The 18,858-nt window shown below is 40.4% G+C and overlaps 2 protein-coding genes across 5 annotated transcripts; one reads left to right on the top strand and one right to left on the bottom strand.

Moving 5' to 3' along the window:
• The first annotated feature begins 1,840 nt into the window (after positions 1-1,840).
• LOC4325414 (uncharacterized) lies at positions 1,841-5,699 on the top strand. Of its 4 annotated transcripts, none has more exons than XM_066306891.1 (8): positions 1,841-2,027; positions 2,901-2,967; positions 3,051-3,384; positions 3,463-3,587; positions 3,701-4,146; positions 4,232-4,316; positions 4,408-4,474; positions 5,461-5,699. In XM_066306891.1, exons 3-7 carry the CDS (start codon positions 3,134-3,136, stop codon positions 4,449-4,451), a joined length of 951 nt encoding a protein of 316 aa, XP_066162988.1. In that variant the 5' UTR covers positions 1,841-2,027; positions 2,901-2,967; positions 3,051-3,133; the 3' UTR covers positions 4,452-4,474; positions 5,461-5,699. The 4 variants fall into 4 exon arrangements, with proteins under 4 accessions (XP_066162988.1, XP_066162989.1, XP_015624810.1 ...); XM_066306892.1 differs by having other exon boundaries at positions 2,798-2,967; positions 4,250-4,316; XM_015769324.3 differs by having other exon boundaries at positions 2,798-2,967.
• Positions 5,700-11,446: 5,747 nt separating this feature from the next.
• On the bottom strand, positions 11,447-18,571 carry LOC4325413 (uncharacterized). The gene is made up of 15 exons (XM_015777185.3): positions 18,411-18,571; positions 18,239-18,321; positions 16,211-16,278; positions 15,229-15,598; positions 15,008-15,129; positions 14,722-14,890; positions 14,112-14,421; positions 13,832-13,915; positions 13,574-13,645; positions 12,836-12,877; positions 12,637-12,726; positions 12,444-12,551; positions 12,273-12,365; positions 12,038-12,117; positions 11,447-11,956 (listed from the first exon to the last, which is right to left on the bottom strand). The coding sequence occupies exons 3-15, from the start codon at positions 16,218-16,220 to the stop codon at positions 11,680-11,682; spliced, it is 1,827 nt and encodes a 608-aa protein (XP_015632671.1). The 5' UTR covers positions 16,221-16,278; positions 18,239-18,321; positions 18,411-18,571; the 3' UTR covers positions 11,447-11,679.
• Between the last annotated feature and the right edge of the window lie 287 nt (positions 18,572-18,858).

The raw sequence follows: 18,858 nt of genomic DNA, 5'->3' as shown, positions 1-18,858 counted from the left end.
GGGGGGAACTTCACTGGGAATTGCAGACACGGCGACATTCCCAGCAGGATCTTCAGTCGAAATTCCCAGCGTTGACTTGGCGGAAAACTGCCCCCTGCTAGTCTGCTACCTGCTTGCGCTGACCTAGTTTGCGTCGACGAGCTGCAACGACCACCCCGATTTCGCCAACGGCGACTTCGCGAGGCTTCAGAACGGCCATCAGATCTCATCAGGCAAAGGCTAGGTGGCAAAATGGGCCGGGCCTTCCCGTGCCGGCCCAGTCAAGCCCGTTTGGACATGGGCCATGCTGACACGACCCAAGGAACGAATGAATCGAGGAAGCCACTAGCTCAGGGCGGAGGAAGCGGTGGTGGTGGTGGCCGCGGCGCTCGCCGACTTAGGCCTACAAGGCAGCACGGTGGTGCGGCCAGCCCCATCCACGGGCATAGTAGTCGAGCACGTCAGAGACTCTCCGTCTAAGGGCAGGGGAAGGGTGACGGTGGCCGAACCATCGCCAATGCCCTATCTATGGTCCACGGCGCACCAGTCCACCACCATCCTGAACAATACATATATTTATATTATATTCAGTTTTATTGTGTCACATCAGATATTATATAGGCTGTTTAGATATTAATAAAAAAACTAATTACAAAATTAGTCATTAAACCGCGAGACGAATTTATTAAGCCTAATTAATCCATCACCTTTGCATTTGCTGTATATAACGATAAAGCAATATAATACTCCCTTTGTTTCATAAGTTAATAATTTGCAGGATTCAATTTTTGCGCGTGTAAGGAACATGCACGTGAAAAAGGAAGTAAAAAATTTAAGAAAAAAGAAAGAAAATATCTCACGTTAAGACCTTTTGTTTAATCGATAAGAGATAAGGAATGGAGGAGATTGAGAGAACAACACCACATTATAATATGGATGAGTCTACGGTGGAAAAAAAATAAACCGAATTCCCTTAATAGGGGTTTTCAAAATATATGCGGTTTTTTTTCTGCAACATTAGATATATATATAGTGAAACATTGTGAGTACATTATGTGAAACATTTTTTGTGGAAAAAAAACCAAATTCCTTAATATATGGTTTCTAAAATATGTGGGTGATTTGTTGCAATGAAGTTGTGTGTGGATAAGTGGCAGATGGGGACATGGGATATGTGGTGGGGCCCAGGTGCACATGTGATGGGGGGAGGGGGAGCGACCGATTTTTTTCCCCTCCTATCGTGCGTCCGTCGTTGAGTATTCTCGTTATAACATATGTGGAATAAATACTTTTTAAATCCCAGCAAGTATAATAACATATTATAAGTAGCTATAAGCACATATGGAGGAGATAAAAGATGAGAGAGAAGATCCGTCCCAAAAAAACTCAACTCTTGGAGTTTGAATTTTATCAAAAAAAACCAACTTCTACCATCCTACCTACCCTCAGCACGTAAAATGAAAAATTTTATTCCTTTGGTACCCTTTACCTACCTATCACCATTACTATTTTTTTTAATAATGAGGGATATTTTAGCCATTTTCACTTTTCGCTAATTTTATATTGGGATGCTAGGGTTGGATTTTATATGGGACAAAGGGAGTACATATTTGTAACCAGTAAGCTGTCACACGGACTATAATATGTTGTGTGTATATACACATATATATATATATATATATTATTAATGACGTAGTATGTCTGTATAAATTGGTTATTAAATTAATTATAGATAATTTGAAACTGGTAGTCGACTGTGCTATTAATCTTGTTCTTATCCCCTCGTAGGGGATTAAACGAACCAGGCTTTAAGGGAAAAAAGAAAAATAGAAAACCCTTTTGGTCGTGAACTGTGTCGTCTAGCCTCCCACTAATCCCGGTGCCTTCTTGATCCCACCGATCCCCGTGCTTTCTTCTCTTCGGCATCGCCACGAAGCGGAGGGTGCCATCGCAGCAGCCATCGCCGACGAGCGGCTCACGGTCACTGCGGCCTCGGCAACGTCCGGCGATCGTCGTCGATCCTTACCTTACTCCCTCACGCCCCCTAGGTATGAAGCCGCCGTACTCCAACCCAACTTCTATCGCCTTTGAAACCCTAGGCAGGTAGGCGGTTGCTTTGCCTTCGGTGCGGTTGTTGTGCTGACTCTCTCCTCGCCCTCGCCCTCGCCCTCGCCCTCACCCTCGTCGCCGGCGATTCCTCCGCCGTACTCCAACCCTAGCTGTCGCCTTTGAAACCCTAAGTAGGCACCTAATTAAGTGCTAACTCTTTCTGAATGTAATATCACAAATCTTTCCCAACTAATTCAGTAGCATTCGGTTAAGCCCAACACCATACAGTTGTTGGTACTGAAACTTTTTTCCCCCTTTTCCGTTATCTTCAGAAGTAACAATCAGTCAGTTACTTCAGTAACCTGACACTTGTGTTCTGATTGCCTGATCCAAGTTGTGATCTTAGTTATCTGCTTCTTAGCTTGTGAATACGAGTAAGTAGTAGTAAAATTGGTGTGTTTTGGTAGATTTTGCTTGTAATTCCTAGCGGTTGGTAACTTGGTATATTCATAATTCGGCTAAGGTTTGATAAAAGCTGCAGTGCTGCACATCAGCCTTTTTTTCCCTGTGCACATTTGCTTTTCTTGTGTTTATGCTACTTGCTTGATTTATTGCTATTGTTCCTTTGCTCCTGGAGGTGGCCAGGGGTAGCCTGCCTGCCTGCCTCATTCATGTTTTCTATCATTTAGTGGCTATTCGCTTTGAAGAAATTAATGATTTATGCAGCTGTTCCTTTAAATAATTATTGGTTAATCCCTTGAATTTATAGCTGTCTCCTCGAGAAGAATCCTGCTTAAGTTGATTTACCTCCGGGTGTTTACGGTCTTTCAAATTGCTAAGCATAATCTTGAACTTTCCAAGAAAAAAAACAGGCCTGCATTAACTAGTGCCAGGGCAGCAATAATGGATTTGTGCGACGACACTCATTTCCCATGGGAGGTAATTTTTTTAAAACCAGAATCAGCCAAGCGCCAAATTTATGATAATTATTCTTCGCATATGTATAATTTTGTTCCTTGCAGGGGTCCCATACTATTGTTGGCAGCAAGCGGAAAGCTAAGGATTTAATGGCAAAAATCTGAACTTGTTTAATGGAACTTATAAGATGGTGGAAACCACAGTTGATGTTATGATAAGAAAAGGAACAAACATGAGACTCGAAAGCTACGAGTTTTTGAGTGATTTCAAGCATGGCAACGCTGTGGTACTCCTGGACTACACAGAGTCCGGAAACAAGGGGAGTTTCATCGTCACACAAGTTGATGGGTCATTCACTGCCTGGTTTGAAACAGGTGGAAAAGAGCTCTGCTTTGACTCATCTGGTCATATTACTCAGTTATTTAAAGACATGATTGTGTGAGTATCTTTATTGTTGTCCATATTTTTAACTTTCTTCTTGTTATGTTCTCTGAAATCATTTTTATTTGTGTGAAGCGATTTTTACGATCTGACCTGGAGTTTGCACAAGAGGCACTTAGTCATGCAGAATTTTGTAAAGGAAAATATATACGTCAAAATCTTTGATGGCGTACCCAAACTTATGATTCTACTAACTGAAGGTATATATTTGTTGCTAGTAACTTAATGGAAGTTCACAGTTTTTTTTTTATATATAAACAATGGCAATATAACTTGTACACTGGATTGAAAATGCGATTTAAATTTTGTACAGTTAAATTGGTTGATCAGCTAGGGCCATTCAAACAGGACTGGAGTCATGTCCAAGGCCTCATGACTTGGTGTAAAGAACAATCTGGTTTAAAAATGGACTTTCTTACCAAGAGTTTCTATGATTTCATCGGATCTACCGACTGCACAGTAATCAAGCTGAGAAACTACCCTGATGATTGGGATGAAAAAAAGAAAGGTGATTATTTGCTCACACTCGCAGAAGTAAACCACGGAGTTCTTAAAGATAAGTTGAAGAGTAGGGATGATTTTCATTGGCCGTTTGTGAAGCTGCCTAAGCTGGAGCAGAACTTACCACCAATGTTACAGCAAATTCTTAGTGGGGAGAGACAGATGAAAAGAAAGTTCGACGTGACATTCTTTTGTGATTATATCAACCTCTTGAGAAACTCCTACAAGAAATTCAATGAATTACCAGAAAATGTTAAGGTAATTGCTTAAGATGTTTCCAGATTGAATAATACCTTCTTTTACTGCAGGATTTGTTGTATTCAAACATCTTATGTTTTGACAGGCTTTATGCATAAACCAGGATGGCTTCATTAAACTGATAGATGGGTGGTCTCCTGAGTTTTGGACCAAGATCTACGAGAAAATTGGTAAAAACAGTCTGTGCCTTTGGTTTTAGGCCTTCGTTTGACTGTGCTCTTTTTGGAATAGGGGATTTATGACGGTGTTCTCTTTTTGCAGGGTGGCCAGATTATAATATCTGGAAGTGGCCTTGTAAAAAATAGCTTTAGTGCTTTGCATTTGACCAGTGAGTACTGCATTAATACTTAATGTATGATTCCTGTACGCTTTCAGTTCAAGATATAACCTTAGTTATCATTGTTCTATGTTTGAGTACCTTATTAGATTGCTGCATTTATATAGCTTGTTTGGGATATGGATTTCCATCCCTCAAGGGGATGTCCCCTCGTTGATTGTATGTCATCTAAATAGTTATAAAAAAATTTAAAAAAATTGACAACATAGATTAATATGAAATATATCATGAGAACTGTGGTGCTCAATTGTTAAGAGGTAATGATCTCCTTGTGAGGGCTAATTTTGTGCCGGTTTGGTCGTTGCTGTGTAGTGGTAGGAGGTTGTGGGTGGCAAGCTGTTATGAAACTCAGATGTTTTTTTTCTTCCTTTTCAGTCTTTTGTATCAGACTCTGTAATTCCTGCTTCAGGTCCTTGATCTAAAAAAAAAGTTCAATGGGCTTTGGAAAAATCTAATACTTTCTCCGTTTCACAATGTAAGTCATTCTAGCATTTTCTATATTCATATTGATGTTAATGAATCTAGATAGATATATATGTCTAGGTTCATTAACATCAAAATGAATGTGGGAAATGTTAGAATGACTTACATTGTGAAACGGAGTGAGTAACTGCTACTCAAATTCTATGCACAAAGATTTGTACTGTCCAGATGAAAAAAAGGGAACTTGGTGTGTTTTGTGCTCTAATCCTGAAAAAATGTTCAGCACATTCTCTATGAATGTCCTGTTGCAAAATTCACCTGGTGTGTTTCCCGTGATGCTTGTGGCTGGAGTTTTCTCCCCTCTGCTTTTGAATCTTGTAATTTCTGGAGTAGTTGGGCTAGCCGGCTCCAAAAGGAACAGAATCAAAATCCTTTGCTTTGCTGCTGTTTGTTTATCAACTTTGGCTGATGGGCAACGATATGTTTTTTCAAACAAAAACTGTTATCTACTCCCCCCTGACTTTGATTTTCCGTGTCATTTCCTCCTTGTTTAGGAACACTGCTTGATCTCAATGATGGCGATGCCGGTGCCCGCGCTGACATTCTCAGGACATATGGTGCTGTTCTGCAGGTCCGATCCTTAGATGGCTCCTGTTAGGAGTTTTTGGTTCTTAGAATTATGTTAGATGCTATCTCGAAACTCTCAAGTAATTTTTTGTCCTCCTGCATGAAGCAAAACTTAGTGTATTGGTTGAAAATCTGGCATGATTGAATGGAGAACTATCGAGATTCATTACTGTGAGTCCATGCACTTTTAGACCTTTTAGATAATGATGCACTTCTAGACCTTGTTTGGATGGGCCTCAATTCCGGCCAGCGCAAGTGGATGTGTATGAATTCAGGCTCGTCAAATGATACGTGGCCTGAATCAATATAAACACATGCTGAGTTGTGTTGGTGGATGCCGAGTACAACAAATTAAGTGAGCGTGCATAATTATTATTCTTAGTCGGTGTTGCTGACCATGTATTTGTGTTGTTTAAGTTTTTCGACTTTGTTGTGTTTGTTGCGTGTGTAACGTCGAATGCACCAAGGTCTAGTTTGCGTTGGGCCATCGACATACTGGCATGTTTTTGCGCCCTTTGAACTCATCCACCAAGATGGCTAGGGAATCGAAGGTCATCTACACTGCCTTCCCTTGCATTGAAGGCTTGAACCACCACTCCGTGTGAAGGTGCCGTCGATGAAATAGGATTTGGTTCAGGGTGGTGAAGGTGCCGTCGATGAAATAGGATTCGGTTCAGGTGCAGTCAGTCACACTAGGACCATCCAAGTTGTATCTAAGGACTGAGATTCTCGGAGCACCGTTCACATAAAAAAAAATATTGTACAACTATTGTAGCAATGGTACTGTAGCACTTGATCTACATCCTTGATCTGAAAAATAAATGGAGCATGGGCGCCACTTAGGGGTGTTTAGATCCAGGATAGTAAAGTTTTGGTGTCATATCAGCTATTATATAGGATGTCGCATAAGGTATTTGGGAGCTAATCTATCTATCTATCCGCCAGCTGATTAGTGGAGATGACGGCTTGTATTTTTCTGACACGTGGCACGAACCAACATCGTATAGATGATTCTCTCCAGCGCGGCTGCTGTTTTTCTCGATACATCGCATACGTACGCGTTCATCTGGGCCTAAAGCACCTCCTGCATAAGAAGCCCATTAGCTAGCCACCCTGCGCTATGGAAAGGAATAAGATCACTTTGACTCCCTCAACTGACCACCGAATCTAAATCATATCCCTCAACCGTAATACTGAAATTTTGACTCTCGAACTGTCACTCCCTTGGTGGTTTTTTAGGGTGGTTTCGCTGACGTGGCGTACACGTGGCAGTGTTGACTTGGTCTTCATCCCACGTGACATTGACGTGACGCTTATATGCCATTAAAATTTAAAAAATATATATGGAGCTCATTTGTCATTAAAAAAAAAATTGTGGGTCCCACAGACATGTGGGTACTACATGTCATCTTCTCTCTCTACCCTTCTTCCTCCTCTCTCCCTTATCTCTCTCTCCCCTTGACATGAGCCAGCAGCTGGCAGGGGCTCAAGTGGAGGCGGCAGCAGGAGGGTGCGCGGTGGACCTCGGGCGACGGGCGCGGGAGCAGCTCCTCCTTGCGGATGCAGAGCGGGCGCTCAAGGTGCGCAAGAGCCTGCACCATGACTGCCACCAGCGAGCTCCTAGCATGGCATGGGGCGACGTCCTCCGTCGACCTCCACCTGAAGCTTCCCGACGAAGACCTCCTTGCGCGCCCGCGTGTTGAAGGTGAGCGGTTTGGCCTGAATCGGCCGGGGTGAGCGACTGAGCGCCCGACGACGCCGCCGCCGTTGGTGGCTGCTTCATGGAGTGTTCCCTGCTCAGCCTGAATCCGTTCCGGTTCAAGCCGATTTGGCCGCCGAGGACCGCGCCCAAATCCCCCTGAAGCCCTAGTGTTTCCCCTCCTCCCTGCCCGGGGATTTCGAGAAAAAGGATGTCCCCGGCGGCGCTTCCCCTCCCAACCCTTCCTCTTTTTTTTTTGTTCATCTCGTGTGTTCGGTGAAATTCTCGTCTTCTTGGAGGCTTCTGAGGGGAGGGAGATACTGGGCTAATCGGCTCAAGGTGTTGTGAAAGGACATGAGCTTGCCACGAGAGGCTCCTTGTCTCGTTTAGTTTGAGTTCGGGCTGGGCATCCCTTCTTCTATAGGTGAAAGTGGTGGTGGTGGTGCTACTGCGAGGGATGGCGAAAGAGAAGGATGGCGGCTCCGGCCCCTGCCCACCGTCGTTACCGCCGATCCGGACGCCGCTCCTCACGCATGAAGAGAAAGAGGGAGAGATAGAGAAGGAAGGAGAGGGAGGAGGAAGAAGGGATAAAGAGTGGATGACATGTGGGACCCACGTGTTAGTGGGCCCACAATTTTTTTTATGTGAATGACAAGTGGGCCCTCATAATTTTTTTAATTTTAATGCCATATAACCGCCACGTCAATGCCACGTGGGACGAAGACCAAGTCAACACTGCCACATGTGCGCCACGTCAGCGAAACCGCCCTCCAAAACCACCAAGGAAGTCAAATTGTACCGGTTTTGATAGTTGAGGGGTCAAGATTTCTGGTATTGCTGTTGAGGGATACGATTTAGATTCGGTGGTCAGTTGAGGGAGTCAAAGTGATCTTATTCCCTATGGAAAATCAGGGGAAGGAGCAAATGCCTATGTCAGCCCACTTGCTCTACATGTACACGTTCAATAGTCATTAGTATCGGAAACTCTAGGGCTTGTTTGGTTTGATACCAATTTATTACCCTACCAAAATTTTGATAATTTCAATAGTAGCAAGTGTATGTTTGGTTTGCTACCAAATTTTACTCACAATAGTTCAAATTGAATACTACACAATTTGGTAGTGCCAAAATTTGCCAATGTTTTGGCATTACCAAGATTTTGGTAGGGCAAAAATTGGCTCCAAACCAAACTAGCCCCTAATGCACGATGGATCGCTACCGCGATCGGGTAGCGATCGCCCACCCTCCCCCCTCCCTCCCTCCACGTTTCCTTTTTTGGCACCGCATTACTTTCCTATTTTAGTAAATTTATACACCTAAAGTTTATAGACCCAAAGTTTATAAATCAAAAGTTTATATACCCGATTCAAATTTGAATTTGAAATATATTCGATTCAAATTTGAATTTGAATTCAAATATTTTTTATATATAGTATTTAGTTTCATCTAAAGTTTATACACCTAAAGTTTATAGTCCCAAAGTTTATAAGTCAAAAGTTTACATACTCAATTCAAATTTGAATTTGAATTTGAATTATATCCGATTCAAATTTGAATTTGAATTTAAATATTTTTATATATAGTATTTCTATACATCTAAAGTTTATACACCTAAAGTTTATAGACCCAAAGTTTATAAGTCAAAAGTTTACATACCCGATTCAAATTTGAATTTGAATTCAAATATTAGTTTATAGACCCAAAGTTTATAAGTCAAAAATTTACATAACCGTTTCAAATATGAATTTAAATTTAAATATTTATGATGTAGTAGGAAGAGAAAAAGGAAAGAAGGAAGGGGGGAGAGGAGGGAGCGACCATACAAGGGAGGAGCGATCACCCGCGCATTAGGCGTACCCCATTAGTATTCTATAGTACATTTACAAAAAAAAATGTTGAATGCATATACAACTACTCATATTCATACATATCTCTATGAGTATTTTTTAAAATATTAAACTGCATATCTTAAAATAAAAAAAAATATTTTATTTCTTCAACTAATTCAATGGACACCATTAAAAAAAATCTAATTTTTGACTCGGTTCACTTTACTTCGTAATAGCATTTCTCATTTTTTGTTACTCTTTATATAAGTTGTATTTTAAACTGAACCATACATGGGATTATTATCAAAGTTTGTTACGGATGTTTGCTTGAACTTTAAATTTTGATGTTTAAATTAGTCTTAAGTGCTTTCAACCTACATAAACAATGAGAAAAAAAAGAAATGTTGAAATGTATGTTGTAAATGCATGCAAAAATATGACTTATATAGAGATTTTTTTTTAAAAAAGGGAGAGAAATAACATTAAAGGAGTAAAATGAACCGTTTTCAATAATTCGGGATGTAAAATGAGAAAAAAAGTTTAGAAGGTGAAGTGCTTTGGTGAAATAGTATAGGGGTAAAATAGATTTTCTCTTAAAATTAATGAAATCACCATATATAACTCATTGTCAACATATATATCACCTACCACTAATTAGCTGTCAATACAAATTCCTATACTAAGTATATGACTTAAACCCAACAAAACATTATGACTCCTAACAAAACAAAATTCTAGAACACTTTAATTTTTTAAAAAAGAAATACCAACACCCTATTTTATTATTAGCAAACAATTTAATTATAATTTTAGACAAACAAAAGAAGAATTAATAATAGCAATTTAATTATAATTTTAGACAAACAAAAGAAGAATTAATAGTACGGACGGAAAAAAGAGAGAAAGTTTGACGGATTTCTCTACAATATGATCGATTATGTTAAACTGGAACACAAAAAATTCTATTCAATTATGATTTTTGCATGAGTTTCAAGGAAAACTAAATTGATTTCTATATTTTTTTTATGAAAAATGCGCTGATTAATAACACAAAAATATTATATACAGGTAATAAATCGAGCGCGCCCTAATTTTCTAGTCTAATCTTCTAAAGCTGGCAGGCGTTCCTGCAAGCTGATTGGTCGATTCGTCCCCCTTACTTTGGTTGACACGTGTCCTCGAGCCCGTCACGAGTTCGCGCGACGCCCTCCTCGATGCTTCATTTTTCCGTGCGTACACACTCGTGCAATCGTGCGCCTCAGGCTCCCCGTTGGGCCGTGCAACTAGCGTGGGCCTGATCTGCCTCGAGATACTACATGGGAGCCAGGTGCTGTGGCGTAAGCAATAATAAAAGCATATAAAAAGATTTATACTGGACCATGTTCTAAAAAGTACAAAACAATATTCTATAGTGCAGTCGTGTAATATATATTTTTATATGGAAATTGAACTATTTTCAAGGAAATTTTCAACATGATCATAGATAAAATTAGTTTATGGACGATGACCATCTATCATACGCAACGCTAAGATCAGGAAATAGTGCAACGGTATACTAGATCATTAAATAGAGTGATGGTATGTTCAAAATTATTTGGTGGTGAGCAAGGCAACGTAGTTCAGATGGACAGAGCCATCTACATATATATATAGAGAGAGAATTTCACTAAGACAGACGAGGAAGCAGACTTGAAAAAAGAAAGAAAAAACAAAACAAAAATAAGATTTAAAAATCATTCATCGGTATTAGACAACTAGCATCGACCCAGTATTTTCTCCCCGTCAATCCTCCATGATCCAAACAAATCACTTTTCGCCCATGAACCGTTTGTGCCAATGGATTGGTTTGATCAAAAACTTCACCAACATTATAAATTTAAAACCCATTAAACAATAAGCACGGGTTATAAAATGAATATACTCGAAGGTGAGTGAGAGACCGTTTCCAGCGAGGTAGATGAAGTAGGAGACAAATCGAAGTAACGCGAGCAGACTATTAATGCGAGGAAGATGGTTTCTCATGAAATTTTGTTCCATGTGCGAGTCTCGAGGAGCCGGGAAGCATGGGAGGCGCGCGGGAGGTGGGGAGCCGGCGGGTCGGTCGCCATTCTGGCAGCGCCGGCAGATGAGAACGCTGGGGAGTCAGGAGCGATAACGACGCAGTATAATCGGAATGGGCCTAGGCAGTGGCTTGGGCTTACCCATGTATATTGGGCTGTGGTTAACGGTAGGGAAGAGAGGGACTGCAATCTGAACCATTGCTATTTCGCTGTGGTAATTTAAGGTGACGTGGCTGCACGACAATACAGGAAATTTCTATTAGTGGGGATGAATTATATAGGTATATAGGATAAGAGAAGATTCGAACGACGGAAAAAAAACAAAGAGAAAAATGCTGTGACTTCAGATAAAATGGTTACTGATCACGTGTATCCAATATTTCATCCCAAGGAACAAGTACTTGTTCCCTTGTTCCCTTGTATCAATTCTGATTGAAAACTAGTTTCACGCTTATGCATCCAACAGACCAAAGCTACAAGGTACTTCGTGTTGGGGAATACGCAAGCTTTAGCTCCATCAGTACATCAGAATTTTTCCCTTGAAAAAAGTGGAGTACATCAGAATCTCAACACTGGAAATACCTCCGGTAGAGATAAGAGATCATATGGAGCATATCCCGCAGAGACAATCCTGCTGCCAAAAGGCCGGCCATGGAGTGAATGAGCAGCCATGAATGAAGCCTCCTTGCACAAGAACTCTACAAGTATACAGCCAGCTTCGAGTGCAGTGTTGTTAGAAGCCAAAGCGTTGTCTCTAGCATCTACTGCAGGTGCCTTGGTGTTGTCACTGCCAGCAGGATACTCTACGACATTTATGGATTTCACAGCTCCATACCTGCAAAATCTTGTCCATAATGTAAGCTGAAACCATCATGATAAGTAATACAGCAAGAATGCAAGAGAATTATTTCTATACCTTGCACACTTCACACGTACATCTTCCAATACTGCATCTACCTCATATTTTGAAAGCAGCGAGTATTCCTCCTGGTCAAACTACATTTATTGCAAGTTTGTAAACAACTCACATCTTTATAAATGTAAGAAGTGTGAAAAAAATTGGTTGTTCTGTTTACCGACTAAATGATTTTGATACGAAGAGAGATATCTATTGGGAGAGACTTATGAACAGAGTTAACACTATGACATACCACATTTTTTAGCTGCAGGACTTGTGTTGGTACTGCAAGAAGAGGTTTGGGATTGGCAGGAATTCCATGAAATGGGCAAGCTTCATTGCCAGCCTGAACAGAGTGGGGTTTAACTCAATAAAATGTATAAGGCAGTAAATGAATGAATCCAAAATGTCTTAAAGTTTGAACCTGCCCAGGATGATCAGTTAACACGCCAACAGCAGTTATTACGCATCCACCAAGCTTCATGCCGTTAAGGCCAGCACATGCCTTTGATGTAATGGAGTGATCAATGTACTGTGCATATCAAATTGATCAGAAATTAGTTTGTTGGAGGTATATCCATATGCTCTAGTTTAGGAGTAAGCAGGGCTTTCCAGACCTCAAGAAATGCGCATGCTCCACCAAGGTCTTCATTAAAAAGAAAGCGGTAAGCAGCCAATTGACCAAATGAACTAACTATATCCCTGAGCTGAAAGAGGAAAATGCAGTAACTTGTCAGGGATAAGAGCTTTAATAACAACATGCAGAGCGAAGATTACTAGGTTATGCAAATATACTGGTGGATGCTGTTATATTACCATCTTAGATGAAATCACTCTAGGAATTCCAGCGATGAAAATCTGCAGAGTTAAAAAGTGAGATATCCAATGAAAGCTACTAAAATTCTTAAACAATCAAACCCATATGTATTCCATTAGTTCAAAGACAAATTTTGCTACATGACACTTAAAATTTGTGCAAGTTGTTGGTAGGCATCGCAAACACATGTCGTAGCTGAAAGACGCTATAGATTATTATTGGTAACTAGCTAGAGGACACTTTCAGCTTAATTGGAGAGAGAAATTCTTCAAATAGACGATAATACCCCTAGGGCCCCCAGGTTTCAAACGTGGGTTTAGAGTGAAAATTTGGGAATTATGCAACTCTAAATCTACCATGGCCCCATGTACATTGCCAGCATATATACATCATATTCCATCTTTCACTGCATTCCTAGGTTAGAAGCTTTTGTCCCTAGGGGTATTCTCGTCTTTTTGAAGAATTTCTCTCTCCAATTGAGCCAAAAGTGTCCTCTAGCAAATTACCAGCTTTTTAGAGTGTCTTTCAACCGTGACACATTTTTTGCGATGTCTACTACCAAATTACACAAGATTTGAGTTCAAAATAACAGTAGGCATATGATATGCATGTATCAAATATTTAAGCCAGAAAAGCAAGCATTTCTATCTGTAAATATTCTTTTACCAACTCTCTCTAGAAATATAGCTATCTTTCATAGAGATGAGAATAAAACAACTCAGACTGTGGCAACTTACCTTGTGTGGTGAATCTCTAACGACATCAGATATTAATTTAATCTCTTCAACTGGCTTCTTAGAATCAGCATGCTGCATGAAACAATATATATAACACAAGATAAAATAAAATAAGAAAGATTTTACATGCTATGATCTGCTGCAAAGCTGCAAAATTCATGCAACAGCAAAAAATAAAAAATGCAAAAGGAATTAAGTATGCTGAAAATATCAGAGTGATGTTGAAAATCGGACTTAACCCTTAATAATATTTCTTACCGACATGTCTGAACTTCCAAGAAGATGCCAGATATCACTGCATATGGTAGGATGGTTTTGCCGAACAATGTCGTCAACATTTAGCTGCAAATATTTATGTTAGAACTTAGTACAGACAACCTCCATCCATCCCAAAACATAGTGAACTAGTATTCAATTAGACACCACTACAGATTCATAGTACTAGGTGGTATCTAATCGAGTACTAGGTAGCAATATTTTGGGACGGAGGGAGTATTTGGCTTTCAACACATGCAAAATACATGTCAAAAAACATTACCTTTATTTTATTCCAGTGAGCATAAGCACCACAGACACAGCGTACATAATCTTTTAAGCTTCTGAAGTCATATGCTGGAATTCCTTCATCTTTACGATAGGTTTCCATTTCAAACAGGAGACCTTTAAAGTCTTGAGTTGTTCCTTCATTCCAAGGAAGCTTACGGATTTTTGAAGCTCTCACTCTTGACATAAAAGTGTCATCATTCAACCTAAGTGATATATCCTTTGCAAAGAAGTTTACCCTCGTCATCAAATCCCAAAAAAGAGGATGCCCAAGAACAATTTCTTTAATTGCCGGCAATGCAGTCCTGAAAATTTTGGGAAAATGATGCTCTGCATTAGAGCATAAAATCCAAATGCTCAAGTGATCCGCTACACTATGTTCAACGGTATAATGCTACAATATCAAAGTACTGCTACAGTATAGAACAATTCAAAATCCAAAGGCTCAAGTGATCTACTACACTATCAAAGAAGTACTCTGCTACATTATAAAACAATTCAAAACCCAAAGGCTCAACTGATCTGCTACAGCTACAGTATCAAAGTACTAGTGCTACAGTACAAAACTGATCTCAGCTAAAGATGTTGCATTGTTTTTAACTTACTTATCCAGGGTTTTCAATAGAGCAGTCAAAGATTCAACATGTCCGCAGAAATATCTATCACATTGAGCAAGCTTTGAGCTTATTTCAGCAGCTCTTTCTAAAATTTCTTCAAGCATTTTAATAAGGCACAACCAATCGGCCCACTGGGCTTCCTCCAAGCTCATTGTCTCTGTAATTCAAGGAGTAAATGTCACAAAATTTAAGAATGCTACACAGTGATAAATAGTACAAAACATGTAAAAGTGAGATCAGTGATCAGATTGCAATTACACTATATATGTTTTACCTTGTTTTCTGAAGTTAGCAAGCTTAACGGTAGACGGTTGAAGATACAAAATCGAATCCCAATTGAGATTACCATGATACAGTTTGTTCTTCCTCAAGAAGTCAAGCCCCTCAATGACTTGCCTGAGAAAAGATTCAGCACAAAATAAATAACTAAACAAATAAGATACATGCACAGCAGTTATCATTGCAGACTTGCGGTTATAATTGGATTATTGCTACCTTAATAAGGACTGGAGTAATGGTGAAGGAATGTGGTTTATTCTGTCACCCCAGCAATCATGTTTAAAACAAAGTGATGATAACAGTCCAGTGTAAGGCTCTACAAATGCTGCTAAGGATGAGGGGCCATTGCTCTCAACCTTGTCCCTGGATAGGGCTTTCATTGAGAGAATGTTTCGGTGATTTAGCGTAAGCATTATGCAATGCACATGATCATTATCTGCCATCTCCCTCTTCAGACAGACAAGGGGATAACTGTTAACGCTTCTGCATATCTTCTTTGAGGACGAAGGTTTGATAACCCTTAAGGAATACTTCTTTTTACCAGGGACTCTCTCCTGAAGCACTTTAAAGGGAATCTCCACTTGATCTAGAGCAAAAAGAAAATGAGAATGGCATATGTTTTAGTAAAATGTTAACCATCAAGACTGAAATGAATTACTAGAAGCAAGTTGGAAACATAGTGAAGCTACAGCAAGCCTGCAACACCTCACTATTTCACTTTCAGATCCTACTTGCCCTACTTGCCAGATATCCATATAATACTGTTAAACAATCGGCACAACTTAAATACATTTTAGCTTGCTATGGCTTCGAAGAAGATGAGATACTATACTACTTAGAAAACCACTGAGGAGATGAAGACCTTTATATGAGAGAATAGATTAATTCATACATCTTGCTTGCCCCACATAAACTGCTGAATGCTCCTCATATTTCTATATGGCCAGCCCCTAAGAACCAAATAACTCAAAGATCTCAAACCTAACAGCAAAATCATTAATCGATCTCGATCTTCCAACTATATAACTAGGCTATAGGTATCAATATCATGTGTAGTGTGCTTTTGATCAGCACCATGGGCCCATACAGAAGTTGCCATGTGCTGCCGGCCAGCCATTGTACAGCCATATGCTCATGAGCCATGAAACTAGTATTGATATTGAGAATATAGAGAACTGTTGAATGGAAATTTACATACCTGGGTCCATTTTGATGAATATAGCCTTTGCAGCTGCCTTGTTTGTTATCAGAATATCAAGGAGCTTACTGCCAACAATGTACAATAAACAAATTTTAGTATGCAAGAAGTTGTGTTTGCTGACATATATACAATGGGTAAATAATAGCACATCTTAACAAAAGGAGATAAATGATACTTTTTTCTTTCCTCTCTTGCATTGTCACAATAATTCGACAAGCCAAGAATCCCGTCCTTGTTACATAACAGCTACAAACCAGTAATAATGTCTTGCATCTTATAGCGCAAAAGGGTTCAATTGACAAGTTGTTTCATATTCAAACAAGCTATCCTATGAATTGTTGCAATTATGCAGTATCATCTGGAGTATCTATTAACAAGTTGTTGTATGTTTTACCTAATGTTCCATTCTTCCTGTTAACTACAGGTTTCCAGGGTACTTCAAGCGTACCACCTATCAGCAAAAGAGTCAACCTGTGCAGCACGTGTAATGTCTCTAGACTCTCGGATTGAAGAAGCACTTGGATCATGCTTGCAACAATCATTGCAGCTTATACCTGCAAGGCTGCAAACCGTGCTGTCGATATGGAGATATGGCTCCAGTGATGCGGTGACTTCTAGCCAGGAACTGAGTTGAGAAGGTGAATGTTTCTCTAATTCTCTCCCTGGGATTTGACCATCATTTGGGCTCTGATTAGTTTATGGATCGTGTGGAGACTGACCAACCAAGTAAAGTTACTCCTACTATTAAATTCCCAGAAGCTACTACTCTTTACAGAGCAGTGAACCATAAATCTAGTGCTGCAAAAGAGGCTGCCACGAGCGCATAGCCCAAGACAGCACGGCATGGTTGAGCCCACAGGACCAGAATTCTGGAAGTCACAGAAAAAGGAATACCCAATACATCCAGGAAAGAACGAGCAAACAAGAGGAAATGGAGGCTTGAGAAGAAGACGACAATGCAAAGTGAAACTTTGAGCAGAAGCCAACACACATTCTGTGAGATTAACAGCATGTAATATACAACTCTAAATATCTTACTAGTAGTACAAACTAATCAATTAATACCACTTCATAACAGATGAAGAACGCGTGGGGCCGGGGGGGGGGGGGGGTTGAATATTTGTCACTATTAGAAGTGGCAACTCTCTAAATGCCACTCTTAGGTTTGTCCTTGTAATTTTTGCCACTGGTGAGATATTATGCACTAATATTTTGCCACTGTGGAGTGCCACCTAGGATGGCCAGCATGGACAAGGCAGTTGACCAATCCGCCCCTCCATTTCTCTGGTGATGAAGACAGAACAGTGCAGCTATATTTCGACAAAAAAAATTCTGGCAAAATGATAGAAACATATATAGCAGATTTAATAGGCATGTTAAAACCATGTGAAATTAGTTCAACACTACAGAGAAGTCCATATATTCAGTGCCACAGCTGTATTCTGCAGATTTAATAGGCATGTTAAAAATTGAACAAGTCTATTTGACAGAAGAATGCAAAGCCACTGAAACTATCATCTGAATAAGGGATATGCGATGTTCTGCCACAGTACCCCCCATGGTTTTTTCTGTGTGGAGCTTTCTTATCTCTTTTGTGGAGAGGTTGGAATAGTGCAACAATCTTTCTGATTGTCAGTAGTGTTATCTTGAATTTTTCTGCTCACACGAATGGTTGGGTTCTGTTTAGCAGTTAGCACTAGAAAAACAGAGGGGGAAATTGGTCATTGCAACTACCATGTCCATGCTGTCCATCCTAGGTGCTGGCGCTCCACGGTGTCAAAAGTGGCAAAACATTAGTGCATATAATATCTTTAGTGGCAATTTTACCAGGACGGATCTAATCTAAGAGTTAATATTTGGAGATAGTGACAGATAGTTAAATCCCCCCATAACAGAGCAACGAAACAAATAGAGGTTAATACAGAGATAGATGAGAGAAGCAATCTGGTGCAGTCGGCGTAGAACAACGCGACACCGCAAACAGCATCTGAACAAAGAAAGGACGGGAGAATGCATGCTTCTTACACTGTAGTACTTGTCGCCGGCGACCGAAATTGAAGCCCGCCGGGGAGCGTCGACGGCGCTGAGCTCCTCCTACCCGAGATGGGCTGGGCACGAGCACGAGCACTAGCACGATCAGCGCGTGGAAGGGAGGAGAATGTATAAAACGAACAGGTGCGGGGCCGATGGATCTCACCTGCTCGGCTGGGAAGTTACGACCTAGTTTCGCCGGCGACGGACGGGCGGGAGGGCGGTGCCGTACTCCTGCTGGGGTTTGTCAGAGGAGCCGACGAGGGGAAGAGGGAGAGCGGAGAGAACGGAGGCGGTGTCTTTTTTCTTTTTTTTTTTGACGACGATGATTATGGAGACAAAGGCTGTCTTCTTTTCTCTAAGGGGCAATTGTGTTTCTGCCCTTACTTTACATCTCAATTGTGATTTTACCCCTGCTTTTTAGGGTTTGTGATTTTGCCCCTGCTTTTTTTAAACGAAGCAGCTGCCTGCCCCTACTCTATTAACTGATGGTAACGGTGTTAAATGTGTGATAAATGGACAAGTATACCTCTGGACATGTTTTGGCTTGCACAGGATACATGTTTCAAGTTAATTTTGAGCAAATTTCATATGGGAAATAAATGTTCACAAAT

This window comes from Oryza sativa, chromosome 1 (assembly GCF_034140825.1).
Source record: "Oryza sativa Japonica Group chromosome 1, ASM3414082v1".
NCBI classification, from domain to species: domain Eukaryota; kingdom Viridiplantae; phylum Streptophyta; class Magnoliopsida; order Poales; family Poaceae; genus Oryza; species Oryza sativa.
The sequence above is the reverse complement of the archived record's forward strand: the minus strand, read 5'-3'. Positions and strand labels throughout refer to the sequence as shown.